The 18,131-nt window shown below is 45.1% G+C and overlaps 1 protein-coding gene across 1 annotated transcript in view; it reads right to left on the bottom strand.

The window, feature by feature from the left end:
• Positions 1-18,131, bottom strand: part of IKBKB (inhibitor of nuclear factor kappa B kinase subunit beta) — a 46,224-nt gene that overhangs the window by 13,231 nt on the left and 14,862 nt on the right. Inside the window, exons 6-10 of the mRNA XM_080929109.1 lie at positions 10,888-10,976; positions 9,816-9,905; positions 6,965-7,089; positions 3,256-3,363; positions 358-487 (exon numbers count right to left, since the gene is read on the bottom strand). Coding sequence (XP_080785235.1) covers positions 358-487; positions 3,256-3,363; positions 6,965-7,089; positions 9,816-9,905; positions 10,888-10,976 — 542 coding nt within the window. The remainder of the gene's footprint in view (positions 1-357; positions 488-3,255; positions 3,364-6,964; positions 7,090-9,815; positions 9,906-10,887; positions 10,977-18,131) is intronic.

Here is an 18,131-nt window from a genome sequence, read left to right as displayed (position 1 = left end):
GTGTCAGGCTTTGCCACAGGTGTCTTTACCTGATGAGCCATCTCATTATTCTAGGAAACAAAATCCTTTACAAGAGGCTCATGGATTTGCTGAGACCCTCCACTACCCACCCTACCCCCACATTTGCTAGTGAAGGGCTATTTTAAATCCCATTTTTTCCTCATCGTTGAGATGTCAAAACATGTTAGTCACCTCAGTTTTCCTGTCCTCTTTTCAGCCCAAAGAGTCAGAGGAGCCTGAATTTCGTCACAAAGCCAAGTGGCCCACAACCTGCTATGTCTTCCTTCCTTGGAAAAACTGCTATGTCCCACTGGGACCACAGCTACTGCCTCAGAACGGCCTTGGCTTTGCTCTCACCTTCAAGTTCAAGATGTCATCTAGGGCCCTGAAACAGCCGTTGGGACCGTACTGGGGATCCGTGCCTCTCTGCCGAGGTTGCCACATGAGCATCAGCTGCAGCCACTTCTCCAGACGTTCAGCCAGGACACTGAGGGAGCAAAGGTAAGAGAGGCCTGAACCAGGCTGCCTTCGTGTGCAAATTCCAAAGCACAGCCTCGGCTAACAGCTCAGCTCAAGTGAGGTGCCTGCTGTGCACACACAAGAACCTAAGTTCCATGCCAGAGAGCACATAAGAAATGCTTATATCAGACAAGCCGATCCTTGAGGAGTCAGCCAACTTGGCCTTGTTGAATTCCAGATCAGTGAGAGACACTCAGTGCCCAAGGAGTGAGAGCCAAGGTCCTCTTCCAGAGCACACACTTGGAACACGCATGAGAACATGCAAACATACATCTTAAAGGAAGCACGGGCTTGAGTGTGTCTTAACACAACACACAGGGTGGCACCAAATAAGTATCAGAAATGAAAATGAGAAAACTGAGAAAACAGACATTTTCAAACAAATTAACAGTTTAGGATTGTCTCCTCTCCTTTCTGACAGGGTCACCCCAGTAGACCTTAGAGTGACCCTAAAACTTTGATAATGCATTCCAGAGCTGGGTGGAGTGCTTTGCCTGGCTCTGTGGTTTCTTCATCAGCACCATGTCTCTGCGTGTACATATGTGGAAACACACATATGAAGAAAATGCAAAAAAACTCAGCCAAGATTTAATTCTTTGTGCAAATGAAGTATATATATTTTATTAATCTCATTAGTATATAAGTTTAATATTTGTATGTTTTAATTTAATATTTGTCTTTAAAAACTGTATATAAAGGATTTTTTAAAAATTTCTTTATGATTTATTATCAGTAGATGTTTGATTTATATATCTTGTGTATTTACATATCTGGGGTATTATAAACATTTCTTGGGTACAAAGGGATCCTAGCTGCTGGCTGTTCTCGAATTCACTATGTAGACCAGGCTGGCCTCAAACTCACAGAAATTCACTTGCCTCTTCCTCCCCAGTGTTGGGATTAAAGGTGTGCACCAATATGCTGGGCTCTCAGGAAAAGTTTTAAATAACCCTGGTCTGGACCACGAGCTGCTGAGCTGCTGACGTGAGAGCATCCAATGGGTGTACGTGCCAATGTTCAGACTCCTCCTCCTTTCCCTACACTGGCCACTTACGGCCAGCCCCATGCGACTCTGTCTAATCATTCTCCATTGATGTCCTCTATATGTATTTTCCTCCATTGCCTCCCCAATTACAGCACATCACAGTCACAAAACACAGCTGTAGTCCTTCTGTCCTCAAATACTGAAGGAGTCATCAACCTGGAGCTTCCTTCATGACCCAATTCTGATTCTGGAATGAATTGCTTATATTCTAGCTCTAGCTCTAAGACAGGACCACAACCATTCAAACTTCAAACAGGGAACACAGAGGGTTAGGGTGAAATCCCTACCCTCCTTCCTATGGTGTGAGAGACAAACTCTATGCTCAAGTGAATAGACTTTAAACCAGAGCCACGAGAGTCATAGCTTCAGCCGCCAATCACCTGGGAAGCTTCAGCTTCAGTCACCTGGGAAGAGGGAGCCTCAGTGAATCGCCTTGAGAAGATTAGCAAGTTCAATGCCTCATAAACATGAGGCAGGCGTGGCGCTGGAGGAAAAGCTGACAGTCCTACATCTTGTTCCATAGGGAACTAGGAGAAGACTCTCTTCTGGGTATCTAACCCCAACCCCCCACAGTGACACACACTGTCAACCGTCAGTTCTGTCAACGGCAGCTGAGGCTGCACCTTCACAGTGGCCTTCCCTGGCCTCTCACACTGCCAAGCCTCAGCTGTTCTCCATGACCCTTTCATACCTTCAAAACCAAATTGGGTGACTATTACACATTACCAAGTCCAGCTGCAGCATGAGCTGGATAACTTTGGTAATCTCTGGAACACAGCTTCTTTGTGGTCTCAGAAAACACTTCCCAAAAGTTTTTATCTGAGTGATGCTGGTCTCTTCTTAACCATTACTAATTTTTTAGCTCCAGATAACCAGCATCAATTGTCCCAGTGACCCTTGGGCCAGACATATTCAAACCACCACACAGGGCTTATCACAGCAATAGAAAAGCAACAGAAAATAAGCTAGAACAAGATCAATAAAGACAGTAGGACAAACAAATAAATTATTCTGGAATTTAGTAGAGATAGTTTAGGAGCTAAGAATGTAGCTCACTAGTATAGTACTTGCTTAGTACGAACAAACCAACCAACCAACCAACCACCTACCCAACCAACCAACCACCTACCCAACCAACCAACCACCTACCCAACCAACCAACCACCTACCCAACCAACCAACCACCTACCCAACCAACCAACCACCTACCCAACCAACCAACCACCTAGCCAACCAGCCAACCACCTACCCATCTACCTAGCCAACCACCTAACCAACCAACCAACCACCCACCCATCCACTTAACCAACCACCTACCCAACCAAGCAACCAAACAATTAAATAAAAAGATTTCTAGGGAGATGAGATATGGGAATCCAACCTATGTCTAATGTTGAGATGGACTAGCCAAGTTCTCAATCACAGAATGGTATTCTGATATCTGTTCAAAAGTTATCAGAGGCCTGGAGATGGCTTAGTGGTTAAGATACTATGTTTGGTTCTCAGCACCCACAAGGCAGTTGACAATCATCTGTAATTCTAATTCCAAGGGATCTGACTACTCTTCTGGCTTCCACAGGCCATCAAACATATAAAAAAAATTTTTTTTAAAAAGTATCAGCTGTTATCTCAAACCTGTACTTCTAAAAAGAGAAGAAACTATCTTTAAGACAGATGCCCCATGACCTTACCTGTTAAGATTATTGGGGAAGGGTAAGGAACTTGAAAACTTCACTGCTCCATTCAAGTCTTCACTAACAACAATGTCCACTTCGCTCTTCTGCCGGACTTTGGAGTGCCTGTAGGTATCATTTTAAGATGTCCTTTATGTCACTCAGTTATACTTGTAACATCACTTCATTTTAAAATAATGGTCTGCATGCTGCGAGTGTGTGTGAAAGGTCTGCACTGTGGTTAGGGGTTTAGCTCAGTGCCAGCGAGTCCAGTATGAGTGGCCTGGGTTCAGCATTTAAATAAAACATGCTCAGGGCTGCCCAATGAGACCTTGCAGGACAACCTTGAGCAAGGTCACTCATGGCCTCTCCTCCTAAGTTCTCCAGGAGCACTGTGCACCTCTATGTGGACAACCTAACAAAGACAACTACAGTCTGGACGATGCTTCATGGACGACCAAGTACTCTTGACTATTTCTCTAATCCCCTTAACTTCAGCTATCAGGTACAACCTTCCATTTAAAAACAGTTATTTTCAGTTACACTTACGTGTGCAGGAGGATACACGCCTCCTGTGGGCTGCCTGATACCAAACTGGGCTCCTCTGGAAGAGCAGCAAGTGCTCCTAACTGCTGAACCATCTCCCCAGCCCAGATCTCATGTTTGGATAGAGGATAAAATCGGGGTTCTGAACCATTGTCATTGTGTATACATCACATTTATTTGAAATGCAAATAAGCAAACATGCACTTCATTTCATTTTAAAATGGCATCCATTTATCTGTGTGTGTGCATGTGTGTGTGTGTGTGTGTGTGTGTGTTTATGCACACACATGCACACTTGCCACATGGCAAGCATCTCAGAGGACAGCTTAAGGGAACTGGTTCTCTCCTTCTACCACTAGAGCTCCAGAGCTAGAGCTCAGGTTGTCAAGCTTGGGGACAAGTGCCTTTACCCATTTATCTACCTAGCAGGCCTGTACTTACTTAAAAGTGTATGGCTAATTATTTTCTAGAATAAATAAACTTTTATACTTTCTAACACGGGAGTATTCCTAAAGTATTTAAAGTAGTTTTGGAATGGGAAAAAAAATTAGATCCAAGTGGTTTCTAACTTTCTTGGTAACAAGGACAATTTAAGTTTGAATAATGCTTCACAAATGGCTAAGTACTCTGCCAGAGTTCCTTTGGTTTCAAGGGTGGCCCCATGTGGTGAAATTATTTCTAGTCTGAGTATATGTTGTCCAATGTTACAAACTACAGAGGGGCAGAACAGAGGACTCAAAATTTGGCATAATTTCTAGTGTCTAAAGTCCAAATACATCCTTCCCCTAAAAAGATTCATTCAAATTAAAAACAAAATGCTTTAGCCTTGAACAGCTGCAGGGCAGACAGGCGTATGGAAGCTGCTGTGTGTGTGGCAAAGGCTGCAGGCACCCAGCTGGGGGAGCAACTGATGGAGGTCAGGGTCCCTGTGGCTTCTAACCGACACAAGATGGTTCTATAGAACACAGTCCACTAGTAGGAAACTGTCGACGGATGCATTAGGCAATGCATGTACTGCTTGACCGCGTGTCTTGTCATTTGAGAGATGAAAATGCCACCAAACATTAAAAGCCCAGGAGAAGGTCTTCTCCCGACTAGTTCACAGAACGATTCCTATGGGGCTTCAGTGACTTGGCTTCCACACAGCCAAGGACGGTGGCTTTAGAGGATAGATCGCAAGAGCAACAGATGAGCTGTGGAGACGTCATTATGGTGTGTTCAGTTCTACACCGACTAACTTATATTGTCGTCAGCAGAGAAAAGTTCGACATTTGTGAGAGCTTCCTCCATTCTAGAGACGAAACCCCCAGTTTGGAAAAGTTGATGTTTGAACTGAAAACAAAACAATCAATCCCTTGCTTAACTAAAATCAGTAAATTACAAACAATTTAAAGCTATTTTATTTTCTGGTTACATTACAATGTGTGACTATGAAGTAAGCCAGGTTGGTAAGCGGTTATCATCGGACAGTGGGCTTTTCCAGAGAACACCCTCTGTCTCTGCACTGTCTGCGTGTGGGTTTAACTGCAGAAGTGACCTCTGCTGCTACTATCCAAACCTTTCTTCCAGAACTGACTTCAAAGGCCAGGCTTCAGTTCTCACTAGAAGTATTTCCATGGGGATGTGGCTCAGTTGGTATAGTTTGCCTTAGCATGCAAGAAAGTCCTGGGTTCCATCCCCAGCACTGAATGAAACTGCGTATGATAGAGCATGCCTGTAATTCCAGCTTCGGGGCGCCATAAGTTATGGTCACCTCCTACCATATTGTTTTCCTTGGAATAAATACTTATCTTTTTCTTTAATGAAGACATTACTGTTGAGAATGGCACAGGGAAGAGGTCGGACTGGCGCACTCCTGCAGAAGCATGTTTTTGTACAACCATTTCTGGCAGGTAGTATAAGACACATCAAAGCCTTTAAAATGTGTGAGCTCTTTAAAAAGTTTCTTAATTCTGTTTGTACAGGTGTATAAATAACTAGACAAATAGCCACGTTGGAACGACAGCTTTACACGGATGCTGTTTGTGGTGTTATTTTAAGAAGCACAGTTATAAACCACTCAGTCTTCTGGCCATGATGAACTATACCACAGTGACTTAGTAGAACACCAGAGACCTCCCAAAGCCCAGGAAGACACGCAGCGTGTTCAGTATGAGCAGAAATGCAGGGTACTTCAAAGAGTGTATAAGGAGCTAGTCTTAAGAAGATGGACAGAAATGTTCAGTGATTGCTTGCAGATCATTTGGTTATAGCTGATTCTTTTCTAAGTTAAAAAAATGCTTCTACTTTTAGTATATATGCTACCAAATTCTGGACTTTTCATTATTTCTATATCTTCCAAAATACTACGGAATTAACGTGGGGCAATCTGCACAGCACTTGTAGACTCTAGGCAAAGATTTTGTGTGTGTGTGCATGTGTTTGTGTGTTTGTGTGTGTGTGGTGTGTGTGTGTGTGTGTGTGTGTGTGTGTGTGTGTGTGTGTGTGTATTCGAGAGCATGAAGTAAATTGCTCTGAAGGGAATTCTGGTGTCAAATGCTTTCAGGCACACGCAGAACAGTGCTCAGTTATGGCACCACAAAAGCACAAAGAAAATGCCACCAAACAGTCAGACAAGTGCACCCTGCTGGGCAGGCCACAAGCATCTATAAAGCACCAAACTAGTGGTTATCTTGTGTCCCTAGAGAGAGAGAGACCAAGTGGTATGGAAACTTTCATGAGACAATCTTTTCCACTATTTTTCTTATTCTTTTGAAGCTTAAAGTATGTGACCTTATTACTAGTCTAGAAACTACCTTAAGTACCAACTTTCTACATGAAGACTCACTGTTGACAAGTTTTACCACATGTGTAAATATTCCTTCATTACATGCCATGTGTGCACCTCTGTTCTCTTTACTAGCAGTTCACTAACATTTTCAATGTGAATGCAGGGGTGACACCATAGTCCGTAGTCTACCCTCTTAGACTGGCGATGTATTTCACAGCTAGCAACCGCTCTTGTTCAAGGTTGAAAATCTTGAACTATAACCGCTGGGTCCTAAGGGAGAACAGGCCACATACCATTTAGTCCAACCTTGGGGACTGGAAAAGGACTGAATGACAAGACATGGAGCCAGGGGCCCCTTGTCCCCTGAGATAGCCCTGAGATAGCCCTCCCACCAATGCCAGACCTACTCACCACTGCACAGGCTGCCAGTTAGGGAGAAAGGGCCGGAAGCCGGTGATGCACTCAAAGGCCAGGGTGCCAAAGCTCCAGTAGTCAACAGTCACGGTGTACTTCTGCTGCTCCAGAAGCTCTGGAGCCTGAAACACACAGGTGGGTGCCTATGCTGTCCTCTCCCTGAATGGAAGAGCCACCAGCTCTCGCAGTCAGCCTCCTGCCATCGTTGCCAGCACACAGTATGACCACTCAAGTGTGAGGAGATGAACTTGAGCAGGCTTAGCTGTGGGTAACTAAGATTCCCCGTGCTTCACAGTCATATGAGAAGCAATGCCAGGGGACTGAGAGTCGGGGTCCTTGGAGCCACCTTAGCGTAGAGCATTGTGGAGTTATGCATTTCACAGTTATTTAATGTTTCCGTTATTTAAAAAGGAGGTGGTATTTCAGGGAGTAGGATTACATGCAGTACCCAGTTCATGGGTGTTGTAGAGAGATGGAGAGACAAGCTATGTCCAGCAAACAAAACGGCATCAGCTTAAACACACCAAATGTATAGCACATATACTGAACCAAGTAACCCTGAATCAAGTAACATACAGCCATGGAGTGAGATTGGAAATTTACAGTCAAGCAGTAAAAAACCAAGATGCATGACTGCTGCCCCCGTTAAGAGAGCTGGAGTGGCCCTGGAGGGTGACGAGCCTAGGGCAGGACATGAACTGGGCTCAGAAGGCTTGAAGGAAACACATAGAACGAAACATCCCAGAAAGGACCACAAACATGAAAAAGACCATACGTGATCCATATGACAGGTAAGACTCACAGAAGGGAGTTGAAACCATGAGAGATTTGGACTAAAATTTAGCTCAGCTTCTAGGTATGGCCACGGCTGACATTCTGATTCTCACACGTGGATAACTTCACTTAGCACCTTGAGTGGGAAGCGGAGGGAATCTGAGTGAATGTGTACAGCCTATGCCGTGTCAGAGGCCACAGCCTCAGACCCAGGGGGAGATGGCCTCTCCACAGCAGTGAAGACCAGAGATGGCAGAGCTTTCCTAGGGGGTCCAAGTACGGGTGTCAGCAGTGTGCAGAAAAGGTGCATCATAGCCCCCTCCCCCAATGCTGATGGCCTGAAGACCGCTCCTCTCCACAGAGACCGCTCCTAAGATTTGCTAAACCTAAGCCCACCACCTCGACCCCACCTCCTTGTTCCGCCGTGTGATAACCTTGCCTTGGTACAATGCGGCGAGCTTCAGAGGTGCTGTCGGTTCTCCAGCAGAGAGCTCAGCCCACGCAATCCCAGCACTGCCTGTCAGTCAACCGTTGCTTCTTTCCCTTGCCACCCCTAGTCAGGTCAAGTCCCTGGAGCCAGACAAGGATTTGCCAGCGACGGCGTGTCAGAACATGGAGTCACCTCACTTAATTGTTGCTGAGCTATCGAGGACCCTAGAGGGTACTTGGCAAGATGTATGTAAGTACGTCACATAAATACAGGGCCTGAATAATGTCACCACAGTCACCGTTGTGAAGGCTGCGTCCATACAGGGGAAGAGAAACGGATTCAAATACTCTAGTTGGCAGGGTAGATGGGAAACACAACTGAACTCAGGAAGACAAGACGTAATTGCTTTCCTGAGAAAGAGGGTGCTTAAGCTCTTTTAGTCCTGAGACCTTCAACCTGTTTTCATATACTGGACTGCAGATTCTGCTCTTCAATGGCAATCTGATGGCGTTATCACCAAGTAAGCTCTTTCTAAGTCTTCCTTAGAGTTTCTGTGATCTACTCCCACCTGATTGCTTTTTTGTTTTAAAAGATAGGATCTCACTGTGTAGTCCAGGCTAGCCCCACCATCCAAGTAGGCAATGCTGAGATGACAGGTGTGCAACACAATGTCCAAGCCTGGTAAGCACTTCCTGAATTTGGTCATTCTCTTCCTCCCTACTCTTCTTGAGCTGTGCAGGTGCCGAGTCCAACAAGCTCCTTACAGTCGTTTTCCTGTTTAGTACGGTTCCCCTCCATATCGTCCTTCAAAGCAAGCTTCTGTGCTATTCCAGAGTCTTTGCAACACAGTTAAAAACCTTTAAAGCCATTTTTTTAAAGGGTAATAATCTGTCCCTTCTTTCTCCCCAGTGTCACCTCCAGACGCTCGCTTTACTCTCCAAGCCCCAGCCACCCCACTGCATCTTCCAATGTGCTATGCCTTTGCCAGCATCTCCTCTCCCTCCTTCCATGGCCGCCTCCCACTTTACCCTTTCTCATTGGGCCCGCACTTAGCTAGGTGCTCCTTGTATACATCCTTAGACACTGTGTTTGTTTTTTTTTTTTTTTTTAAATCAGTGGCACCCGAGACAATGGTGTTTTTGAATTATCTGTGCATCATGGTAACAGATGTCTGTTTTGTTTTTTTCTCAAATGTTAAGCTCTTGATGAGCAGAAAATGTTTATTGTCTTCCCATAGTCTTACCAGCTCTGAGTACAATCTCTGCCGTACAGTATTCCTGATGAAGGAATCACTCAGATAATACTCCATTATTCAGACCACATAACACAGAGAAGGGAAATCACAGCCCTCCTCTTCCTCACTGGCTCCTAAGACCCTCTGAGGAACTCAGCCTCTACAGGTAATCACATAAAACCCCGAGGCACAGAGAAGCTCCAGGATCTTCCTAAAGGCACACAGGCACAACCCTTCTCACAGCACAGAAGAGACAAAATCTTCCCAGAGGACAGAAAACACTCATCAGTAAATTATCAATTCTAAATACCTATGGAGCCAGCAAGAGACACAGTAAGAAGGACAGACAGACAGACCCCCAAACATAAACAGTGAGACCGAGAAGCAAAGACTCAGGTCCCATTTCTTACCAGATATTGCAGGGTCCCCACAAAGGAAGTGCAGAGACTGCCCTGATCCAGCTCCTTGGCATATCCCAGATCAATAATTTTGTGTATTAACTAGAAAAAAGTGGGGAAAAGGAATCTGAAGGCTGTAAGAAGGCAGGAGTTAGTTACAGTAGTTCAGGCAGTTTGCCATCGGAGCAGACATTTCTGACTTCCCAAAGGATCTTAGAGTCACTGCATTCACAGGAGAGTGCCCTCAGCAGGGTAGATGTGGGGCACTATAAAAATGTTGGGCAGATACTTTTCTTGGTCTACCACCAAGCAAATTAAGAACATACATATCAGCACTCAGGATCACCAAACCTAGATTTGTAATGTCAGAGACCAGGCTAGCCCCTGCTCAGGTAATATCCAGAATTACTGGAAGATGATTGTGCCACGGGCCTGCCACATCATGGGCTAGACTAGAAACTGTGAGGGAAGCTGTATCAGGAGGGACGGGTGACCCCCGGCTGAACAAAGCTGGGGAAGACTATAGCATCTATGCCCACGGGGAGGCTAAGGTCACATTTGAGCAGGGTGGCCATTAAGAAGAAAGGCTATAAATAGCTTGTATGCGAGAGCAAGCTGGACCATGCCCAGGATGGGCCGATACCGGCTCTGTATGTCTCTTCTCAGCCATAGCTACAGCCAACATCAGCCCATTTCAGCTCACCAAAAGACAAGGTGCACGCGTCAAACGGAAACATGTCTGTTTCCAAGAAGTGTTAGGTTGAGGGTGGACGTGGATTAACAAACATTACTTCCTACATCAGATTCCTATGACTTAGGAGTTAACAGTATACTACATTCAGAGCTGGAGAAAATAAAAATAAAAACCCCAGTGTGATTTATCTAAGCTTGCCTCTTCTATTAGCAAGAACAGTCTGCATTGCTGTTTCAAGAAGAACAAAAGGAAGAAATAAGAAAAAAAAGTTCTTAAGAGAACCAGAGTGCCTCAGGGAAATACAGAAACAAGCAACTTGCAAAGCATACGCCTTCTGTGCCAGAGCAGCCACGCGGCCCTCCAGCCCTGAGCCCCAGGAAGGTCACTCACTCTTTTCTCTCCTTGCTGCAGGACAATGTTTTCTGGCTTCAGATCTCGGTGGATGATTCTGTTTTCGTGGAGGTATCTAAGTGCCGATGCTGAGGAAGAGAGACAGGGAAGTGAGGTTTTATTATGTCTAGAAAATGCCTTTTTGTTTCAGAATTGACTAGCCTGTGAGACACTATGGTGCACCTTGACACCATTCATGTTGGGTGAAGGGGGCCAGGACAGGAAAGCAGACTTCTAACTGCGATTCTGACATATCCACTGGTGATGTAGCTCGGCAGGTATAGCTCTCGCGCAGAGTGCGTGAAGTGCTAAAGCATCACAGAAAGACAAACAGCACAAAGACAAGGTGTTTGGGGGCGGCTGGGATGTGGAGACAGGAAGATCAGCAGTTTAAAGTCATCTTCTAGAGAGATCAAGGCCAGCCTGTGATAGACCCCAGCTAATGGAGGGAGAGGGGACGCGGGAAGTGGCACAAAAACATTTTGAAAATTCACAGTGAAAGACACCATAAAGTTCAAAGGCAAAGGGACCTTGGAAAGAGTATCTGCAACATATACTCCACAGCAAACACAGCCCTTAAAAACCAGCAGAAGAGGATGGAAAGTAAATTAATTAATTAGTTAATAATAAAAAATGAAATTAAAATAATTCTAACCACTGCAAAAAAAAAAAGTCAGCATAAAGCAAAGGTCCAGGTATGACAGCACAGGCTGGTAACTCTAGCTACTTAGGAGCCTGAGGAAGAAGGAGTGGCAAACTCATAGCTAGCTTGGGCAACTTGATGAGACTGTTTCAAAATCAAAAGTAAAAAGAGAACACCTGCTTATGAGAATGAAGGCCTCAGTTCAATACCCAGTATGAGGACAAACAAAAAAACAGGAAGGGGAAATAAAGATAACTCTATCTCACAAATTAGTGTGAATGGCAAGATAGGTAGAGAATAGCTGCTCATGCTGACATCAAAGACTGCAGAGTGAAGCAATAAGGGTGCTCTGCTACACTGCAGGACAGAACACAAATATGTACCATCCATCCATCCATCCATCCATCCATCCATCCATCATCCATCTATCCATCAAATCAACTATCCATCCATCATCCATCCACCCATCCACCATCATCCATCCATCATCCATCCATCATCCATCCATCATCCATCCATCATCTATCCATCCATCATCCATCCACCACCCATCTATCATCCATCCATCCATCCATCATTTATCCATCCATCATCCATCCACCATCCATCCATCCATCCATCATCCATCCATCAATCCATCCATCATCCATCCATCCATCTATCCATCAACTATCCATCCATCCACCATCCATCCACCACCATCCATCCATTCACTATCCATCATTCAGCCATGTCGCGCGCCCCACTTCCCACCGGCAGGAAAAAGTGTGCAACAACAGGATTCTTCTGCGAACAACCTTTATTGTATGTTGAAGAGGAAGACACCAAGCAGGAAAAGGCACCCTAATTTATACCCCCCAAGGGTGGTGTGTTGCTGTGTGATTGGCTGCCCGCCAGTGGTCTGATCGTGACGCCCCGGGATGGGCGGTGACTTGGCTCGCACCACTCTTTGCACATGTGCCCAGTGGTTATTTACCACACTTTAGCTGATTCATGGCACCTGAAACCAGCACCATCTTGTAAGGCGCAGCCTTCGGCCCTCAACACAGCCATCCATCTATCTATCCATCAACTATTCATCCATTATCCATCCATCATCATCCATCCATCCATTCATCCATCCATTCATCCATCCATCCATTCATCCATCTATCCATCCATCCATCCATCCATCCATCATTCATCCATCATCTATCTGTCATCCATCTATCACCCATCTATCTATCTATCTATCTATCTATCTATCTATCTATCTATCTATCTAACTAACTATTTATCTATCTATCTATGAACTACAGTTTCTACTTCTGAACAACTAGCTTACAAAATTGAAAACATCACTGCTTAGCAAAGCTGAGTTCAATCTTTCTTCACATCACAAAGGAGAAGGGAGTTGGGAATGTGGTTCAGTGGCAGAGTGCTTGCCCACTATGCACAAGAGTCTGGGTTTGACCCCAGTATCTTAAAAAGGGGAGTGGAAGAAAATCTGGAAGTGGTGGTGCCTGTAATTCAAGGCTTAGGAATTGTAGGGTGACCAGGAGTTCAAGGTGAGCAAGAGAATCTACTCCTATGGGAAATCTGCCTCAAAAGGTCTTTCTCCCAAAACGGCATAACGTAGAATAACAGGTAGAAAAGTAAGGTGAAATTTAGTTATAATCAAGAAATACCTAGTTAGATTAATACAGACCCATATTATACTGGCAATTCTTAGAGTATGTGTGTGGGTCATATAAGTGATGTTCGTGCATGTGAAGGCCAAAGATGTCAGGTTTCTTGTTGTTATTTGCTGTTTTATTTTCGAGACAGGATTTCTCTGTGTAACAAGTTCTGACTGTACTGGACTCACTTTGTAGAGCAGGCTGGCCTCGAACTCACTGAGATCTGCCTGCCTTTGCCTAGTGAGTACTGGGATTAAAGGAATCAGACTACATTAAAAGAATGTAGAATTCTAAGTACTTTTTTGGACTAAGCAGGCCCTAGGTAGCTAAAACAGCAAGCATTCTGACAGGCAATGTCTTAAAAAAAATCTGAAACACAGGTCTTCAATGAGCTGTGGGCAGTCTGACTGTATAACAAGCTGAGCTGTGGGCAGTCTGACTGTATAGTGAGTTATAGGCAGTCTGACTATATAATGAGCTATGCAGTCTTACTGTATAATGAGCTATAGGCAGTCTGACTGTATAATGAGCTGTGTGCAGTATGACTGTATAATGAGCTATGTAGTCTGACTGTATAATGAGCTGTGTAGTCTGACTGTATAATGAGCTGTGGGCAATCTGACTGTATAATGACCTGTGGGCAGTCTGACTGTATAATGACCTGTGGGCAGTCTGACTGTATAATGAGCTGTGGGCAGTCTGACTGTATAATGAGCTGTGGGCAGTCTGACTGTTTAATGAGCTATAGGCAGTCTGACTTTATAATGACCTGTGGGCAGTCTGACTGTATAATGAACTGTGTAGTCTGACTATATAATGAGCCATGGGCAGTCTGACTGTACATTTCGCAAACATCCCCTGAAGAACAGAGTCAGGAAGCTGATCAACACTGTCTTAATCCCAGAGAACCTAAACTGGTTTAACCTGGATGAGATATGCAATGTTGAGACCTAAAAAAAAAAAAAAAAAAAAATGCTGTTTGGAAGTTTATTTAATAAAACTAAACCCTTAGATGTAGTGATAGAATATACCCATCAAAAGTGAAAATCACAACATGTAAAAGTTTAACTCATCTCTCATGCTCCAGTTAGAGAAACGAGCTGAAACAAACACTCATTTTTAGACTACACTCCCGGCTTAGCATGCGTTAGTTCCTGGGCTTTGGCTGCAGCACTGAAACAAATAGCTCTCTGGACTACACGTTGGCCTGTAGTAACATGGATTCTGCAGAGGTCCAGGTGCAGTACCTGCAGCAGATAAAGAGCATCACTGTAAATGTCAGGGTGGTACCCAGGTCTACACCTAGGATCTCCCTGGGTTTACAGGAAGAATGAAACCTGAATTCAAAATGACGTTTTTCAGATGATAAATGACAGGTCAAAAAAGAGGTAAGAGCAGCCAGGCGTCAATAAAGAGATGTGTTTTAGAAGGGGTGTGCCTGTGAAATCTCATCTTTCAATGAAAGTTTTAAGAGGTGAGTAAGCTCTTTTCTGGATGCTTGTTAGAGATGTGTTGCACTGGGAAGAGATGTAAAGACAGATGAACCAGAAAAATTGGGGGTCAGAAATCAGAAATAACAAGAAAAAGCAAAAACCAACTTGCAGGGTCTGGGTTTGTATCTTAGTGCCTGAGTGCTAAGACAAGGGGCAGAAAGAAGAAAGGAAGAGGAAGGCGAGGCAGGAAGATCCAGGAAGCTAGCCAATGGGTGGTCCACGTAAGAGGATGTCTGTGTTTTACTAATTAAAATGGTGAGCCTACCATGGGCTGCCCAGGACTTTCCAAGTAGGGCAGACTTAGTCTGGCTCAAGCTTTCTGGACTAAGAAGCAGGACAGGAGGAAGACCAAACGGTAAGAAGAAAGTGCAGAGCCATCCTTTCATTTGCCCAGCGACCATGAAGAGTAGAATTCCAGGAGGAAAATAAAGAGTGACAAGTAAAATCTAAGGCTATCCCCTAAAGGATGGGAAAGGTCAGGGTCCCTGGTGTGGTGCTGGAATAGCACCTGAAGGGGAAGCAGGTGCAGAGCAAGCCAGGGAATGGCTGTGGAGATCCTGTGCACGCAGGGTAGGCTGGCTGCTGCACATGGGGACATTCGGGATAAAGGGGTCTGGAGCAGTGACAAAAGTACCCTTCAGCCAGGCACAGTGATGCATATCTGTAACCCCACGACTCACGAGCTGAGGTGAGAGGGCTGCTGGGAGTTCGAGGCCACACACCAGAAAGTGTCCTTCTGAAAATGGATTAACAAAAGCCAGCATGGGGTCCTGACTTGCTGCGAGGCGGTGGGGACAGGCAGGGAGAAAGGCCAGGACATGACAGACATACTGGACTAGGTGACTTCTGTGTTCTTATTCTTTTGGTTTGCCTGTTTTAAGACAGACGCTCTGGTCCCTAACTCAGGTTGGCATCAAACTTGCTCTGTGGCTGAAGATGATTTTAAATCCCAGATCCCTACCCCCAACCCCAGAGCTGGGGTGTGTGCCAACATCCCAGTTTATGTACAGTAGGCAAGCATTCTACAGCTGAGCCACATCCCAGCTCACTTTGGAGAGTGCCTTAATGTCATTATGTGTCCTAGCAACAGTGGAAGATGAGCTTTAAAGGTTTCTTTTTATTTTGGGTTTTCTGTCTTCATGTGTGTATGTGTACCATGTGCGTGTCTGGTGCCAACAATGGCCAGAAAAGGTTTTTAGATTCCTTGGAACTGGAGCCACCACATGGGAACTGAAATCCAATTCTGGATTCCCTCAAAGAGTAACAAGTACTCTTAACTGCTGACCCAAAAGCTGAGATTTAAACTTGATACTCATGTCTGGGTAGGCAGAAACATGGGTCCAATAAAAAAAAAAGAAGAAGAAGATATCACAACAGGATCAAGTTTTTAAAATAAGAAGTCTAGGACTCAACTTGGGGGTGACTTTGGGAGATATATTCTGCAGATATGGACACTGAGTTCAGGCCAGAGAACAGACTAGGGGGAGATGAAGTTGATAAAATAGTCAAGAAGCCAAGCAGGCAAATCGGAGTGAAGCAGAGCACGGCTGGTCCAGGTACAGAGAGGTGGATGGGAGGGGGGAGGAAAGAAGAAAAGGCAACAGGACAATGTGGAAGATGGGCGTGGCCTGGGCATGTGCAATACGCCTGTAGTCCTGACGTTCTGGAAGCTGAGGCAGGAGGATTACGAAGTCAGTGTCAGACTGGGGTCACTGACCAAGGCACTACGGTAGGACAAAGAGGGCAGCAGCCACCTGCCCCTTAGTCCTGACTGCTTAGGAATTTGCTACTTCACTGGAAGGAAGACAACACTTCAATCTTTTCTAAAGGACAATAAACAAGACTTCTTGGTGGAACTATTTCAGGGTCATAGTACGGGAAGTCCAAACTGTTAGTGCTGCTTCTATGTCTGTCCCAGGTTCTCTTGTCAGTGGGAGGCACCAATCTGACAGGCTTGCTCTGGCACAGGGGGCAGGCTTCATCTCTGTCTGCCAGGCATCTGCCTGTTTTCTGATGCACACGTTGCTGGAGCCTTTGTAGTTGGCAACTTCAGACTCACTGCAAGAATCTGTGTCTGGTGCTGTGGTGATGGATGCTCTGTGTAGGTGTCCAGAGATTAGGGGCAAATAAATGTAACCCAAATGAGGAGGCAATGAATCCGGACCCTGTGGCCAAGAGTGAGGCCTGATAACGAGCTGATGTCAACTAGGCAGGGAAGAGCAATGGTGACTGATGCCTGTTGTGATGTCACATGAAGGATTAGTGTCGCACGTAGAACAAAATGTGCTCAGGATACAGTGTGCTTGTGTTAGCTGAGCCGTTCCAAGTAAAGCTTTCAAACTGACTGAGTAGGAGACAGTTACAAAAGAAATAAATCTGATGGGCCTCATACCAAACCAGAAATGGGGTGTAGGGATACGCAAGTAAAATGGAAATTTATCATCAACTTCAAACGGCGTCATAGGATAGGAATGCATCTCAGGAATGGCTGGGTTAGAAGAGGGTCTGAGGAAGATTGATCAGCCATTTCCAGAAAGGGCAACTCCCACCTGTTGGCTTTGCTGGCTCCAACCTCATTCATTCATAAATCACAGCAGGGACTGAGGGCTTTCGGGATCCCGCAGGGAGGGAAGGGGAAAGGAGAACACACCAATTTACTAGATTTTTGTTTTAGGAAGAGCACCTTACTAAGGGCTTATCATGAACAGCTTCAGTTCAACGACTCTAAAGAGGTGGGCCATGTTTCTATGACAGCTAAGGAAACAAACATTCCGAAAGTGTGAGTCCCTGCTCCAGGTCACATAGCTATCCAGAGGAAGAACTGGTCTGTAAGCTGGGAATATGAATGAATATAGGGACGTCCAGTTCGAGGGGAAATGGGTACGTACTTATTTTAATTCCTTTTGGGACATATCCATCTCATAAATATCCACAGCCACTACTTCTCTGGATGCTGGAGACAAAGCAGGGACTAAAGTCTCTGATTTTATGAAGTTTAGCTCCACAGCAGAGGGCTTGCCTAGCATGTGTGAGGCCACAGGTCCCACTTGCACCAAGCGGGCAGGACTTTTCATTTCTGTTCCTTTGAGACAGGGTTTCCACTGTAGCCCAGGCTATCCTCAGATTCACAGCAATATTCTTGCTTCTGTCTCCAAGTACTAGAACCACTGGTGTGAGCCACCATTCAGCTAGAGACTTCTACTAGCTCTGTGATAGACGCATAAGTAACCCCGTGGAGCAGAAGAACATAGTCCAGGGGATACTATCAAAGAAAGGTAACTATAGGAGGCTGTAACCAAGGAAGCAACTGTTGCCCTTGGAGACAAGATGGCATCCCCACCCCCCAATTAACTAGCCTGCCTTCCACCCAATTCATCCAGAGCAAATTAGCAATTTGGCTGCTGGTTTTAAGAGATGTACTCAAGTAAACATCTAAGCAAAACATGAGTG

Source organism: Micromys minutus (assembly GCF_963924665.1).
Source record: "Micromys minutus genome assembly, chromosome: 14".
NCBI lineage: Eukaryota > Metazoa > Chordata > Mammalia > Rodentia > Muridae > Micromys > Micromys minutus.
The sequence above is the reverse complement of the archived record's forward strand: the minus strand, read 5'-3'. Positions and strand labels throughout refer to the sequence as shown.